The sequence below is a fragment of the Geospiza fortis genome, unplaced genomic scaffold, assembly GCF_000277835.1.
Source record: "Geospiza fortis unplaced genomic scaffold, GeoFor_1.0 scaffold112, whole genome shotgun sequence".
In the NCBI taxonomy this organism is placed as follows: Eukaryota; Metazoa; Chordata; class Aves; order Passeriformes; family Thraupidae; genus Geospiza; species Geospiza fortis.
In genome coordinates, this window is record NW_005054298.1 from 25474003 (window position 1) to 25489955 (window position 15953).

At 38.6% G+C, this 15953-nt stretch overlaps 2 protein-coding genes across 3 annotated transcripts in view; one reads left to right on the top strand and one right to left on the bottom strand.

The window, feature by feature from the left end:
• TYW5 (tRNA-yW synthesizing protein 5) overlaps positions 1–8903 on the top strand; it is a 9644-nt gene extending 741 nt beyond the window's left edge. The window contains exons 2-8 of one of the 2 annotated variants that reach the window (XM_005416131.3): positions 836–990; positions 3939–4008; positions 4877–4921; positions 5389–5526; positions 6141–6228; positions 6695–6811; positions 8511–8903. In XM_005416131.3, the coding sequence (XP_005416188.3) occupies positions 836–990; positions 3939–4008; positions 4877–4921; positions 5389–5526; positions 6141–6228; positions 6695–6811; positions 8511–8767 (870 nt within the window). In that variant the 3' untranslated portion in view covers positions 8768–8903. The remainder of the gene's footprint in view (positions 1–835; positions 991–3938; positions 4009–4876; positions 4922–5388; positions 5527–6140; positions 6229–6694; positions 6812–8510) is intronic. The other variant, XM_031057250.1, reaches the window with a different exon arrangement.
• A 2157-nt stretch (positions 8904–11060) lies between these two features.
• CUNH2orf69 (chromosome unknown C2orf69 homolog) lies at positions 11061–14521 on the bottom strand. Its single transcript, XM_005415949.2, has one exon. The coding sequence runs from the start codon at positions 14507–14509 to the stop codon at positions 13685–13687; it is 825 nt and encodes a 274-aa protein (XP_005416006.1). The 5' UTR covers positions 14510–14521; the 3' UTR covers positions 11061–13684.
• Positions 14522–15953: the final 1432 nt, after the last annotated feature.

Below are 15953 nucleotides of genomic sequence, written 5' to 3' on the forward strand. Positions count from 1 at the left end.
GACACAGGGCAAGGCAGGAGGTGTCTGGGAACCCACCCTCAGCGGGCACAGCTGGGGCAGGCCAACCCCAGGATTTGGGTTTGTGTGTTCCCGGAAAGGTGCCCTGATCTTTTGGGGGGAGTGGGAGTTTAGGAGCAAGGAGCTTCAATAGGCAGCTCCTGTCTGAGCTGCCGGCAAGTTCCGACAGGTGATCTCTGTAAGAGTCCATTGCGTTTGGCCGTGGTTTAAAAGTTCGTTTTGTTGCTTTGTCATCTCTTGTTTTATTCCTGCCCCCTGCCCCTTACCCTCCACCCTCCGAGGTCCCAGTTAAAAGCAAAAGTGTCTTTCTACTTTTTGTGTGCGGGCTGGATCAAACCTGTTCGTGATTGTGAGTAGCAAGGAACCTGCTATAGGTGGAAAGAGCTTCTTTCTCCCATAAGAACATAACAGCATCACCACAGCTTACAGTCTGCACCTTAACTTTGTGGGCTTTTACATGTTTTGTGCTAAGCCTTGGCTAGGATTAAATCTATTCCTTTGTCTGGCTGGATTCCTAAATGGCCCCAGCACAAAGTGGGCTATAATTGTCTTTGTCTCTCCATATCCTTCCTTACCCAACTAGGAAAGAACACATAGTTAATAGAGAAACAGTTCCATAGTTTGCTGCATTTTTTCAACATTCAGCATTTGATTCACATTGCTTGTGAACAGAATAGTTGTAACCTTGTGTAGGAAACATTTACAATATTTACAAAGAAAGTTGCTTCGATGTAATTTGAAAAATTCATTCTGTTTTTTTTTCTGTTGGATGCTGTGATCATTCACCACTGATTTTTTTGTTGTTGTTGTTCCTTAGAGAAAGCCAGTAGTGCTGACAGGACTGGAACTGGGCACTTGCACTACCAAATGGACAATAGATTACTTGAGCCAAGCTGAAGGATCTAAAGAAGTAAAGATTCATGTTTCTGCAGTGCCACAGATGGATTTCCTCAGTAAGAACTTTGTGTATAGGTACTTCACTCCAAAGCCTCTTGCATTTTAAAGGCATGTGCTTGTAACTTACAGACATACAGTGCATCTGATTGGAGCTGAGAGTGGGAATAGGAAGACAGTTTGTGAAAACATTACATTACATTATGCATCAAAGGGTTGTCCTGGATTTCTCCCTCTTCTGTTAATTCTGCACCCTGAATAAATACAGTGAGGGTGAAATGAAGGGCCAAACAGCACCTTAAAATGGTGTCATGGATTGTTGTAAAGGTATTTTGTCAGAGCACTGTTTTAGGAAATTTGAGCCTGGCATTTGCAGATGTTAATTAAAAACAAACCATAACACCCTTGATATCTACACTTGATGACCTGGTATTTGCTGTAGTTATGTGGTGCATTCTCAGTGTTACTGAAGAGTGACAATTTCTGACTCACTGTGTGTCTGATCCCCTTGGAATGCTGGTGTGTGTGTGCCAGCCATGGTATTGCACTCCAGAAAGGGTGTAACTAGTTAAAACCAAGCTCCTTTCAAAGTTAGCATGTGCAGCTTTCAGAATGTTCAAACCACTGGATACCACACATTTCACCAGCTCTTAAATCTTGATATGGGCCACAAAAAACCTTGGTCTCCTCTGGAGCTTCTCTTATGTAACTGCCAGAACATTTCTTCAGAGTTCATCTAATCTCCGTCACTGTGTTGTCCTTCAAGGGTAAATGCCTTTATTTTAGCAGTTTTTGTTTTCCCCAGGTGGGAACAGGATTTGCTCAGTGTGTTAAACTTCTGAGCAGGTGGGAGCATATGCTGTAACAAAGCCACAAGTCTCTGAGTGGAGCCTGTTGTTCGGGGGATGAACACCAATTACAATCATGGTGCATTCTGCTCACTGCATAAAGAACTATTGAATCTCTGAAATTAGGGAGTACTTGACTAACTTTGCCTTATCTCCATTCTTTATACTCCCTGCTCTGTTTTGGGGTTTTTTAGTATCTCTTGCTGTGAGTTCACTTACAGTTGTTCAGGAGTCTTAGTTTTAGCAGGTTTGTAGACAGCCAAATGGACTCTCTGATGCTCTGATGGTGTTTCATTACAGCAGGTGTCAGGACTTTCACATACCTCACATGAATTCAGAAAGCTTTGACCTTTTCCACAGCAAGCCCCTCATTCTAATCTGAAGGGACAGTAAGTAGAAACAAAAGAATAGAGACTCTGAGGACTTAACATGCAGCCCCATTAGTTTAAACTGATGAACATCAGTAGTACTGCAGTTCTGTTGTGAGTTGCATGCTCCTACCCCTGTTTTTGTGTTGGTTCTGGAACTCATCCAGCCAGGTTGTGATGTGCTGCAGAAATCTGAATGGTTTTCTGCTGTTTTAGCTTTGTAAGCAGGTTCACAGGGGGATCAGATGAGTGCCAGTGCTACTGTAAGGGGGGAGATGGGGTGATGAGGGCAGATAGCAAGGGCAGGGCTGTGGTAGCACCAGAATGCATCAGTTTAAGCTGTAGTAGAGCTGTGCTCTCACTTTCTTCAGCAGCACATGTAAGTGGACATGATAGAACAGTTTGGCAGAAGTCAGAGCATTGGGTTTTGTTTGGTTTTCCATTGACTTCAGTGGATTTTCTATTTGCCTATTCCAAACAAGCCTAAAATGTTTAGAGAATTGGTTTAAGTACTGTCAGATGCAGGTTCACGTTCTAGTAAAAAAGATGACAGGATCAAGAAAAATTTTGCTTGAGAATGGTTTCTTCTTAACCCTGGGTACTTAAATGTGATATTTACATGCAATAGTTCATCATCCAGTGACAGTTAGTGTGAGATGGTGAGCTGCATGAATGTAACATTGAATTCATAATAATGAATACATGTCCTGTTGCTGATTATGCTTGGTTTGCCATTCAGCTATCAACTGATACCAAAATCTGTAATCTGCATTAAAAGCTCCCATTATGTACATAAATATGTAACAGTCTTACTGACTTCAGAGGGACCAGCTCTAATGCCCAGCGGCTCTTCTTGAATCTTCTGAAGTTGTGTTTAGTACATTTAAGGAAAACTGCAAAGAAACATTTGAAATATCAATATGCCTGTGTTTTGAGGAGCTGAGAAAACATATATTTAAAAAAAATCCATAGAACTGAAATAAATTTTATAGATGTACAAATGAAGGTAATTACCTGTATTCCTGCACAAATTCATAGCAGAAAATGCATAGATACAAGCATGCATCTTCCCTGTTGGGAGTTTTCTTGATGCTGAGCTTTTTATAAAATTTATAAAAAGGTACAGTAAACAAACCTAAAAATGACACACTTAAACAGTTAAGCAAGTATTGCCACAGTTTGAGTCTTAATTTGACTGTGAAAAATGTTTTGTTCTGTGACTCAGACCATTCAGAACTCCTAAGCTCAAGGGGGATCTTAACAAAGTGGATGAACACTTGATGGAGCTGGGTTCTCTGTGGTCCATGGTGACAGGACAAGAGGCCATGGGCACAAGCTGAAATACAGGAAATTCAGTCAACCCCTTTAACACACACACAGACACACTGTTTTACAGGGAGGTTAGTCAAACAATGGAACAAATGCAACAGGTTTTCTAGAGAGATTATGGAGTCTCCATCCTTGGAGATCCACGAAACAGAACTGGATGCTGTCCTGTGCAAACTGCTGTAGTGAATCCTGCTCTTGGCAAGGGGCTTGGACTGGAGGAGCTCCAAAGGTGCTTCCAGCCTCAGCTACTAGAGGATTGTTTGGATATATACTGGAACAATTCACCAAACCAGAGAAGTTTCTAAGTGCAGGATTTCTGTCTTGGGAGAACTCTTCAAACATCTGCTGCAAACACTGATTAGTCATGTTAATTAAAAAACTTCCATTGCACTTGATATGGTAAGGGAGCTTGTAAATCTGGAGTTTAGACTGTGTGTTGTTACACTGATTCATGGTATAAATTCAAATACTTCTATTTCAGAACTCTGCCTTTTGATGTATTTGTACAAAGGGCAGCTGAAGTCAAGCACAAGGAGTACTTTCTTACTGAGGTAATTTCCTTAGTAGTTTCTTCTGTTGTTTATTTTGCTGGTATATGGAGAGAAAAGTGATGAATTGTAATTTAAAGTCTTACTTCAGTAAAAAACTTGATCTTTAATTTGACTTTCTTGTGGGTTGATGCCAAAGGAAAAAATGTGAGAAGTAATTCTTCTCAGGAGTTTTTTTGTATGTGGTTAACTTCAGTCATCCTGTTTCTCTGAACAAAAACTGCTTACATGAGCAAAAATTCCAGTATGAAATTTAGAAATCAAACCTTGCTTTAGAATAACAACCATATAATTTGTGTGGTTTGCAAGAAAATGTCATGAAGATATTTTAGAATTTGATGACTATCAAAATACAAATCCAGATATATTGAAACATAATTTGTGAGTAGTGAATGTGTGGTTATCTCTACATATCAGTGTTTAGGCTAGGGATTTTTCAGATAACTGTGATTAGGGAGCAAATAGTTTTGAATGTAGACATGCTTTTTACCTTTCATGCTGCATAGAATGGTGTAAGTTTTGAAGGCAATAAAAATAGTTTTCTGCATCAATATACTGAAGAACTGAAATTATAATCTGCATTTGCTTTGAGTCTGTTCAGTAACAGCAATGCTGAAGCAGTTGACCAGTCTCCCCACACTTTACTCTTCTCCTTTCAGTTAATTTATTTTTCCCTTTTGTCAAAATGAGCTGCAGGAATCCGTAAATGGCAATATAACAAAGTAGCTGAATTTGTAGATGCCCTTTATTTGTACTATATTTTAAGGAAATTCTGCATTAGATAAATGAGAAAATACAAGCTCTCTATTTAAGTGTTTTGGTAATTCTTACTTTAAAACCCCAAACAATTCTCTTTTTGTGTTCTCTTCAGGATGAAAAGTACTATTTACGTTCAGTGGGTGAAGATGTTAGGAAGGTAAGTTACTGGAGATTACAGTTCTGATATTGTAAAGTTGCAGTTTAGAAATATTTTTTTAAAGTCTGTTGTCATACAATTTACTTAGGGTCACATGGTTTGTGAATCCGACTGCATTCAGGTCAGAGTACTTCAAAGTGTCTAAAATAGTTGCTGTTGCATGGGAGCTGAGCTGGTCACTGAAGAGTACATTGCTAAACTGCCTTTCTTTAGCTTTTGTTGTAAACTAATGTAAAAGGATTTATGCTGATCTCTTGCTCCTGCAGTGTGATTCCTAGCAGCCATGGTTATGAGCAGCTCTCATAACCATGGCATTTGCAAGTCAATGCTGAAAAGCATTGCTGATTTCAGGTGTTGCCAGTGCTGAATTCTAACCCCATTTCATATGATTGGAAATGATTGTGAAGTGCTCCCCCATTTAATTGTGCATAGATGGTTCTCTAAGATTTATGCCCTTTCCATTTCAGGATATTGCAGATATCAGGAAGCAGTTTCCTATTTTAGCAGAAGATGTTCATATTCCAGAGTATTTTGAGAAGGAACAGTTTTTCTCTAGTGTCTTCCGCATCAGCTCAGCTGGATTACAGTTATGGACGCATTATGATGTAGGTAATACATGGGCTTAGCATGAAATGTTGCAGATGGCATTACGGAGTTAAGAGAATAAGGTGCAAATCTCTGTCAAAGATTAGAGAATAATAACAAACTTCACATATTTTGAAAGAGTAAAATGAACCACATTCAGTGGTATGGTGAGTTTTAAATGTTGCATTGCTTAGGCATAGTATCTTAACTGGGTTTGTGTCTAATGCCAGATTTGTAAGATTAAAGGATGTTTTATTTTGTTTTCCTTTTTTAAACTCTTTTGAATTTCAGTTGAAAATCTGAAACACAGTAACTTTAAACATTTTTGTCTTCAACATTGCTTTCCTTTTTTTTTTCACTCTAATGGCCAGATTAAGATAAATTCTAGTTATACAATAGACTGCCAACTGTGCAATGATTGTAGTGGTTTCTGGCTGCAATGCAATAGATTCCAAATAAGGTTGTCTTCTAACACTGTGCAGTGAGTTCTGAATAAATTTGTTTATAAGATAATTCTTAACATGTGAAGGTTTTGTTAATACTCTTTTTTTAAGCTAATATTTAGATAGGTTGAAGTCTGTATATTTATTCAATCAAATTTTGGCTGACATCTCTATTATTATGCTCATCCCAGGTAATGGACAACTTCTTAATCCAAGTCACAGGGAGAAAAAGAGTTGTTTTGTACAGTCCTCGAGATGCACCATATTTATATTTATCAGGTATGCATGTCACAGGTATCTAGATTGGAGTTTGGTGATCTTAGCTTTTCAGCTCACAAGTGTTGCACTGTAGAAAATAATCACTGACAGATTACTTGCTATAAAAGAAGTAATTTGTTCCTTTAACTCTGGTTCTGTGTGCTTTAGTCAAAACTAAGGAAAACAGCAGCTTTGCCTGATTATTTTCAACACCTAACTGAAGGAGTAAAATGTTCTCTCTGGGTTCAAAGTGGTTTTTTAGATGTCAGGAAAAGTGGTTCTTAGTGTTAATAAGGTTGCAGTTATAGAACAAATACAGACAAGAGGAGAACATCTCTTCAGTAAATGAGGGGTGCTATCAGGTTTTCCTGATTTTGAGAAATAAACCAGGACTAAATTTGATTCAAGAGCTGCCATCTCCAGCAATATGATAATGCTTTGTTACTATTGGAAGAGTGGGAATATTTATTCAGTGAAATTTTTCTAGGTACTAAATCAGAGGTGCTGGATGTGGATAACCCAGACATGGAGAAATATCCCCTTTTTGTGAAAGCCAAGCGCTATGAATGTGTTTTGGAAGCAGGAGATGTGTTATTTATTCCAGGTAAGTAGTAAATAGTTCCTGACCATTGCATGGTATTAAACAGTCTAGTTTTTAATTTTTGATTTCTGGAGATGCTAAGAGATTACTAAAGCATTTCTCTGTTACGAGTAGGAGCATTGAAAGCCAATGTTGGCAAAACTAATTTACTTCTTCCAACTGTACAATTAACGCGAGAAACAGTATTATTATATCTACCTACAAATCTTGCTTTCCCTCAAGTGTACACTCTGTGCTCCTGAATTTGTGTCTTAATAGATTAATACTATAAACTTACCTTCTGAAATCTGAAATTACTTCAGTGACCTGAGTTTTTTAATGACAGAATTTGAGTGAAATACCATTTCTGTTCTTCTGTAGCTCTGACACTTGAGGCACATGGTCTGATGAGAATTATGGATGGTAGAGTTATTGGACCTTCTAAAGATTAATAATGATCTTTGGGGAATGGAAACACAAGTCCTACTAATTTTTCTGCACAAGCAGGAAGCTGCTTCCTGGGCTGACATGACATATTCTGGTAGCCAGGGAAAGGCATTTGAATTACTCCTATTGAACTACTCCTCCTTGTTACTGATTTTATTTTAACTCATCGTGAGCTTGCAGCAGATATGACTTATCCTGTCACTTTTACATTATCTGCACAATATAAACAGGTCAGTAAACAAGAAGTTACTAGGTTTTTAGGAAGTTACTTTATAATAGTTTCTTAGCCTTTGACTTGTTACTTAATTTTGAACTTGCCTTTATGTTTCTTCCTAAATAAACTTCTAGTTACAGTTAGATAGTTATATGTCACACTGCTGCTGATGTCAGCACCCCTGTTTTCTGTTTATGAAGTCCAGATACTTGTTTGTCTTTGCCAGTGGGTGAGCAGTATCAAACCTGAGACACATTCAGCTCTCTTAAGACTGACTGGGGAGTATAGGGATTTTTGAGTCCAGAGAATGGTGTTTTGTCAGCATCCTGCAGTGCATACCACTGAAAAAAAAAAGATGTTTTTGGAGGAATGTGTGTGGTTATTATGAAGAAGGTAGAAGCAGCCCCTCTTCCTAACCTGAAAGAAGCTTCATGTTGATTTCTCAGAATAAACTTTTCTGTCTTCAGCACCTACAGGCAAATAAGATGCAATGAACACAGCTTTCAGACTTTTAGCTTAAAATTCAAATATCCTAAATGTACCATATTAAACTGATTCTTTAAATATACTCAATGAAACAAAGATGTCTTGGCTTCCTTACCACAGTCATGATGATTCAGCTGAAAAACCTCATGCCTTCATTATGAGAAGATTAGCAACTTTGCCTGAGTGACCTGGCTGATGCTGGTGGTTTACATTAATGCCTGGACAGCATGTGCAAGGTTAGGGACTAAGTGAAATAGATACCTGCATTTAGAGTGGAGGAGAGCAAGGGAAGATGTCTTTCACTCTACACATGCTTATCCTTTGCTTACATTTGAGTACCTCTGTGCTTCAGCAATTGTTACTTTTATGAGAAGTTATGGATCAGCATAAATGTCTTGAAAAACTTCTTAAATTTGGTACAATGCAATACATTCATATGGATATTTATAAATAAACAAAAATACAGTAGTTGAGGCTTTTTCTCAACTAGATTTAGTTTGGGCAATTCTGACACTTGCTTGGAGCCACATGGAAGTTTTGGATAGTGATTTTTATTTTAGACTGTTCTTTCTACAGCTTTGTGGTTCCATAATGTAATTTCTGAGGAATTTGGAGTGGCACTGAATGTCTTTTGGAAGCACCTTCCTCCTGAGTCCTATGATAAGACTGACACTTATGGAAATAAAGATCCCATGGCAGCCTCTAGAGCTATACAGATCTTGGACAGAGCCTTGAAAACACTTGAAGAACTACCTGAGGAATACAGGGATTTTTATGCTCGGAGAATGGTGTTACGTATCCAAGAAAAGGCCTACAGGAATGATTATGGATAAAGTAACACACTGCAATTCAGCAAGGTCCCTTGCAAGTAGAAAATTGTAAGTTAGTATGGAAACCGTCCATCTATACTTACATACACTTTCTGTGAGACCAATTAAAACTGTCAATAAACATTATTTTATAACAAAATTCCTCTTGTAGATTTTCTTCCTAGTTTTTCATGTGCAGTGAGGTCACAGTCTGCTTGATCTGGAGATGGTCTCTTTTCTACAATGAGACAGACATTTGCAGTGCCTCCACTTATAACTGTACTTTTTTGTAATGTTCTACTTAAATTTTTCTGAACAAAAGTTTTGGTATGTGGGCTGACAGCATGTATGCTTAGAAGTAACTGCACGTATTTGTGAATGCAGCCTCATTAAATTTTAAGAAAGCCATAGTGGTTTCTGAGGAGGTTCAAGCAAGCCATTGGTGGTAGCTGTAATGGTCATGGTTTCTTTTTAAGTGATAACCTGGCAATTAGTGTAGGGAGTTTCTTCTCCCCCTTGTAGTGAAACAGAGTGGGTATGGGAAAAAAAGCAAAAACTAACCATGCCAGATTACACTTAGAATTGTGCAGCAGCTTGAGTACAATGTAAATTATTTACCCTTTCCTAGCTCAGTAATGTGTTACTGGGGGAATATCTTCTTTGTCACTGCCTCAGTGCAGTCAGACAGCATTGCTGCTCCTGCAGCTGTGAAACACTTGGCACTAATGTGCCCACAAATCCATTCAGATACAGTCCTGGTATCTGCAGTGGAGTTCATAGTTGTGGAGTAGACACAAAACCTGTTGGGGCTGTTTTGTTATCATATGAAAGGGGGTTTGCATAGCACCTTTTGGGATGGAGCCTGTTGTTTAGGCATTGTAGAAGGTTACTTTTTCAGCAGATTGTAGTGCTTACAAAAGCCCTGTGAAATAAAGGTGGGGATCTGACAAAAAGGATAGGCTAGGCATGGTCTCTTTGAAACACCTCTGATGTTATTACTTGTGCTGTTTGGGGAATGCAGCATTTATCTGACTTAGGTCAGCCTGTTACTTCTAACAACATTTTTTGAGAATTGTAACTTGTCAAAAGCTCTTAGACAAAATAAATGTGTAGTGTTAAAGAAGTGCTGGAAAAAAAGCTTTCTTCAGAAGAGCAGGAGCTTGAACACTGTGCAGATTATTCTTCTAAACCTGTTCTTCTTGGCAGTTCAACACAGTGAAAATAGTCTGGTACCATGTGAATGGGCACCCGGCCACCTCAATGAATAAGCATGAATGGAACCAGCCAAGCGATTCTGACGGGCATCATTGTACGTTCTGAGGGCAGAATTTCAATTTGGGATCACAAATAGGTCTCCCAAAATTTTTGCTCAGAAAGGAACAAGGATTGCTTGTGCATACTGCTGAGACAGAATCTCTCTGCCCATTAGGCTGGGGTAACCTCTTGGCTTTGTTGGATTGGTAATGTCAAGGGCCCAGTCTGAATTGCAGAGGTGAACAGAGCATATTCTTTGTGTGTTAGGACTGAATTGAGAGGTTCAGAGAGCCTGCAGGGCTCAACAAAGCTGTGTTCCAGCATTGTGCCTGCACAGCCATCACTTTAACTGCCAGCAGCTTCTCAAGGTACTGGCACAGAGAATTACTGTGCTGATGCCTCCTGCCATTTCTTGGGTCTCCATTCACAAAAGGGAGGTGTCAGCTTGGTATTCTCAGGCCCCTTCAACACTCAAGTGTAAATTTTATATTCATGCTGCCAACTTTTGCATTTGCAGAGATCTGACTAAATCAGTCCCAGATGGGAAGAAGTTTATCAAACTTTTTAGCATTTTAGATTCATACAAAATAAAATTATTTCAGTCATCTGGAAAAGTTCATAGAATCAAGCCTTGCTTTAAAAGAATTTAGCAGTTTACAGTTTAGTACATGTTAGCACGTAATACGAGAACACCAATCATTACTAGGTTCTACTATGGACTGTGTAAGATTGCTCACTCCAATAGAAAACAGAAGTGTCTTGAACTACAGCACTATTAGCAGGAGAGCCACCTAACTTTAGGCGTTTACACGTAAGCCTATTAAAAACTGCCTTTACAGTTAATGTTGAAAAATGGGCATATGCAAACTATGACCCATTTTATCCTAACACAGAAATGTCCCACCCTTGGCTGCGTCATGCCAGCTTTCCTGTGTTTGTGAGATGCCAGTAAGCTGTTTTAAAATTATGGATGGTGACTACACAAATACAAAGCCTCCTTGAAGAAAAGTCATCAAATAAATCTGATTTTTTAAACTAGGTCTCCACAAACACCTGCTAAAACTTAATCCACAAAACTGCACATTCCTTGTTTAATGGTTTTGTACTCACATCAAAGTGGTTTCACCCATTAGAAATAGTTTATTTTCTACATAGTTTGCAAAATTTATTTTTAGCATGCATTGTAATGAATGACAGAGGCACATTCCAACAGAGTACTACAGCTGTTTAAAGAATGAAAAACAACCAGGCAGTTTTCCCTCCACAACACGAGGTCTCATAATAAGATTAGTTTTACAACAAAGTGCCTATTCTTCAAAGTAATGCAGCAACACTTGAGCCTATTTAACAGTTATTGTAGGCAGCCTCCATCAAACAGGTTAGTATTATTTTAACAGGACAGCCATCCAGAAACTTTTGAAGACAATGTCAATATTTTAATAGCTATTTCCAAAAGCTTGCAGCAACGTAGTTCTGATGTTTTGGCAGGCACAGAATTGTTTAGAAATTGGTCTCTGATCTGCAGTGTTATTGGATTGGGCAAGTGTTAGCACACCCAGCTTAGCCTAGTCAGTCTGAAACTGAGAGAGCAAAAGCAATAGAAAGTTCTGGGGTTTTTGCTGGTTTACTTTTTAAAATACTATTTTGTAAGGGGATGGTTAAATATATTTCAAGCCATTTAAAGGCTTTCTATTAAAACCACTTCTTTAGGTAACCTATATTTCCTTTACAGAAAAATTCCTCACATTTGCTGCAAATGTTATCAAAAGGACCATAAAGGGAAAAAATGTTCCTTGAAACAAATTAAAGAGTTGTTATAAGCCTACTAAGATAGTAATCAACAAATAGGATTGAAAGAAATCTCCAAGAAACAGCCTAAAATAAAAAAGCAGATGGAACTAAATTTCAGGTTCTTCAGTTTGTTTGCATGTTGCACTTTTCTCCATCAATTAAAACAGATTTCTTTTGATTAACTAGGTACATTAATCTAATTATTAGTGATAGAGTTCTCTTTGAAATTGTAAGATGCACACTGTATGCATAATCCTTTCTATCACCCTTAATATTTTGAGTGTTAAGAAAATTTTCTTAGGAGTACAACACACTTTTCTCATTATTCAGTGATCATTGATGTGCTCAGTTTCTCCCAAAAGTTGTCTACAGGGAACCTTTTAAGTTTTAATGATGCCAACAGAAGAAACTTCCTTTCCACAGTGTAAGAGTCACAGGAAACAAGGAGCAAGGCAGAGATGTCATTAAGCCATCAAACACAGAACCAAAGTTGAATAAAATGCCTTTTTTCAGAGCTTAGCCACAATTGTTTGTGTAATCTTCACAGAGGTTTGCTAACTTGCTTTTGTGTTCCTATACTTCTAGGAAATCCAAAACCATTTGGAGTTACTGGTTCATTGTTAATAGTTGCAGTTGTCTCTAAGAATGATTCTGAGCTTTGTAGCTAAATGGGGAGTTACTTGCAACAGTAGAAAAGTTCCATTAATACCATCATTGTCCATCTTTCAGTATTTCTTCCTTAAGTACACTCAGGTTTGGTGTCTGAACCAGATTACATCTTTTGTATCAAATCTGGCTGGCTTTCTATTTAAAGGGTTTTTTTTCTGTGGGAAAAATTAGGCTCCAAAAAGAAGGTTTTTGGATGGCTCTAGAAGCAACTACTAGAGTAGAGCAGTACATTTAAAGGAGATAATAGATTTTAAAACTGAGGCATTTTGGAAGAGCTACAGTCAAGACAGTCTGAATTTTCTTAATGCAACTTGTAATAGATTATGTGCTTATGGCTTGATTAAGAGCAACATCAATGCAGCAATTACCAAGTAAAACCTTGCCATCCCAAGGTAGGGATGTCACCCCTTGATGTGAAAACAAAGGTATTTATTACTGCTGGTCCTTACAGAAGTTAGCAAAGCAACAGCAAGGTATCTTGAAGCACGAACAAGCTACACCCTAATCAACATTCCTGGTTACTTAACATAGCTACATCACAATTTTCAAGCCTCCAGGTGAAATGGCTGTTTACTAGCAGATACTACACAATTAATTAATCAAACTTCAGAGTGACAGAAATGGCGAGGCGCACATAAGGAAGAGAAATGTATTGGCACTATTATTCCAAAGGTGAGTATTTCTGACTTTGTTTCAAACAGGAAAAATGTTACAAAACTGGAAGATTTAATTACCTAATAAAACAGGTCTCCACAAAATATATAACTACAATCAATTTCCTTAAGCCAAAAAACTAACCTTACATCTGTTATTGACAAAGAGCAATAATTTTAGCCCTGGAAGCCATTCAACTGAAGTATCCACACATCTGAAATTCCCAAGTACTTTAAAGTCCCATTAAATGCAGTATATGACATTAGACATCCAGGACTAAAAATTCTGCCAACAGTTTAAGAATAAACATTCACATTTAACAAAAACCATGCAGAGGATTGTTCTTCATAACACTTTTTTCCCAGGAATCAAAAAACAACATCTGTTATAGTTATGGGGTCCCAATAAGCCTTTTTATGCTACAGAAATTTATATATAGTATCTATTAGCAACACAGAACTGATTTAGTATTCTGTTTAGAAAGCATCTGCTCAAAGCTGAAAATCTAGATGACAACATTTACAGTGTTAAAAGTGCTTCTACAGAGAATATACTGTTCATATACATACAGTCTCAAAATACTTCATGAACTCTGAAATGGTTGTCTAAGGAGGGAACTTCATCAGCAAAATGCAGTTGATCATTTATTTCCACACCAAATTCTTCAAGTATCTGTACAAATTTCTCATGCTCTCTCCCAATCCATGACCTCATTGTGTCAAACACTTGGTACGGTGTAACGTGAGCATGAACTTTAATTCCTGTCTCTGCAAGTTCTTTCAGCATTTCAGGGTAAGTAACCCAAGTGTTGCTTCCTCCCGAGTGACCACCATCCAGCCAGTAAATTGCTTTTATGTTTTTTAAGAAGGCATCTGTATTCTTGTCTTTTTTGGCTTCCTTCAGCTCATAAAGCAGCTGGTTCAAAACCACACAGCCTTTACTGAAGCCAATCAAAGTAAAGGATGCTGCACCTACAGCAGAGGGTACCATGACGTTGACAGCAGAATTATTAGAGCATTCACAATCTCTCTCCCTTTCTTTGGACGAGCAGCCATTTGTTGTAGGAACAGACTGTGGCTGTGATTTACAAGCAGCTATTTTTGCATCCTTGCTGACACCATGCACACTTTTCTGGGACAGCAGAATATTCTGAGAGAGTCTGAATGCATTAACCAGCAAAGCATGGAGATGCTTGAAAGCTCCAAAGTCAGCGCTGTGCTCTGGTGCTCCAAACATGTTACTTGTCACAAAATTGTCATAACAGCTGAATTTGTGCAGGTGCATTCGAGAACACTTTATGACCCAAATAAAGCTATTGGGGAACCGGCGAGCCAGTATGGTAGCAACATTTTCAAAACTCCAGTGCTCCCACTGAAAGTTTTCTGGGTGGCAAGACATGACGTCATGATAGTTCTGAAAAATTTAAAAAAATAAAAAAGATGCATTACTACATTGTGAAAAGATTCAGATCCAATGTACTCCTATCTATAAAGGACAAAGGAGTACTTTTTTATGAAACGACTGTAAAAAAAACCCATGCATTACAGGCTCCTACTGTCTAAGTTTGCAGAACAAGAAACACATAAAACAAACTGGTATATTTTGACTTGCTTACTTTATTATTTTTACCACATATTTTTAATAACCTCAAGATGAATACAATAAAGTCAGCACATGAAAATATTGATAATTTTTGTTGATTTCACACCAAAAGAGAATTAAAGTATTATTCAACTTAGTATGACACAGAATACGTAATTTTACTGTATTATCTCTATCTACAGAAATACTGATTATCTTACTACAAAACAAAAACAGACTTAAAACTTTGTATCACGTTTTCTGGATTTTATACAGAAACAAAAACATCCCCTCTCATTCAGCTGCAGGAAATTTTTATTGCCTTATTCACACCCATAGAGGACATTTTTGGAAAGAAATTAACCCCCAAGTCATGAAAGAACCTCATGTCTGAAAACTTTATGGCAAAGAATACCAGTTTGTTTATTTTACTAAGGAATAATGAAGCCATGTGCAAGAATGGCAATCAGACAACTCTTTGTAGGCCATCCCAATCCTTAAACTAAAAATCCACAAAATTCTGCATCTTTACCTGACAGAAGGGAAAGCCTTTTCCCTTGAAGAAGAAGGCACTGCCCCTGCTTTTGAGAAGCAGTAATGACAATAGAGATTAGCTGGCTACCAGAACATGTTATGTTAGAGAGGTCGACCACATGCTCGGGGACAGCACTTCAGAGTCTCTGCAATTTCTTGCCAACTCCAGAGACCACAGGTGCCTTCTCAGGACAGCCTGAGAAAGCGTCAGTGCCTGTCGAATTCCCAAAGGGCAGGGTTTGGGATGTCCATACACCTGCACGGTGCATTGCCTGGGGAGAATAACTGGGCACCTTATTGACACTCACTGCCACGCTTCCAGACACTGCCATCCCTGTCACTGTCACCCTCAGGCAGCGCTACAGGGCTGGAGTGAGCCCAGAGAAGGGCAGTGGAGCTGGTGAAGGGGCTGGAGCACAAGTCCTGTGAGGAGCACCTGAGGGAGTTCAGCCGGGAGAAGAGCAGGCTCAGGGGGAGCCCTCATTGCTCGCTCTAAGTCCCTGAAAGGAGCTGTAGCCAGATAAGCTCGGTGTCTTCTTTCAGGTGACAAGAGGACACAGTTTTAGGTTGTGCCAGGGGAAGTTTAGGTTGGACATTATGAAGCACCCTTCACAGGAAGGGTGAATTGCCCAGGAGGTGGTGGAGTCACCGTCCCTGGAGGTGTTGAAGGAAAGACTGGACACGGCACCTAGCGCCAGGGTCTAGTTGACGAGGTGGTGTTGGTCAT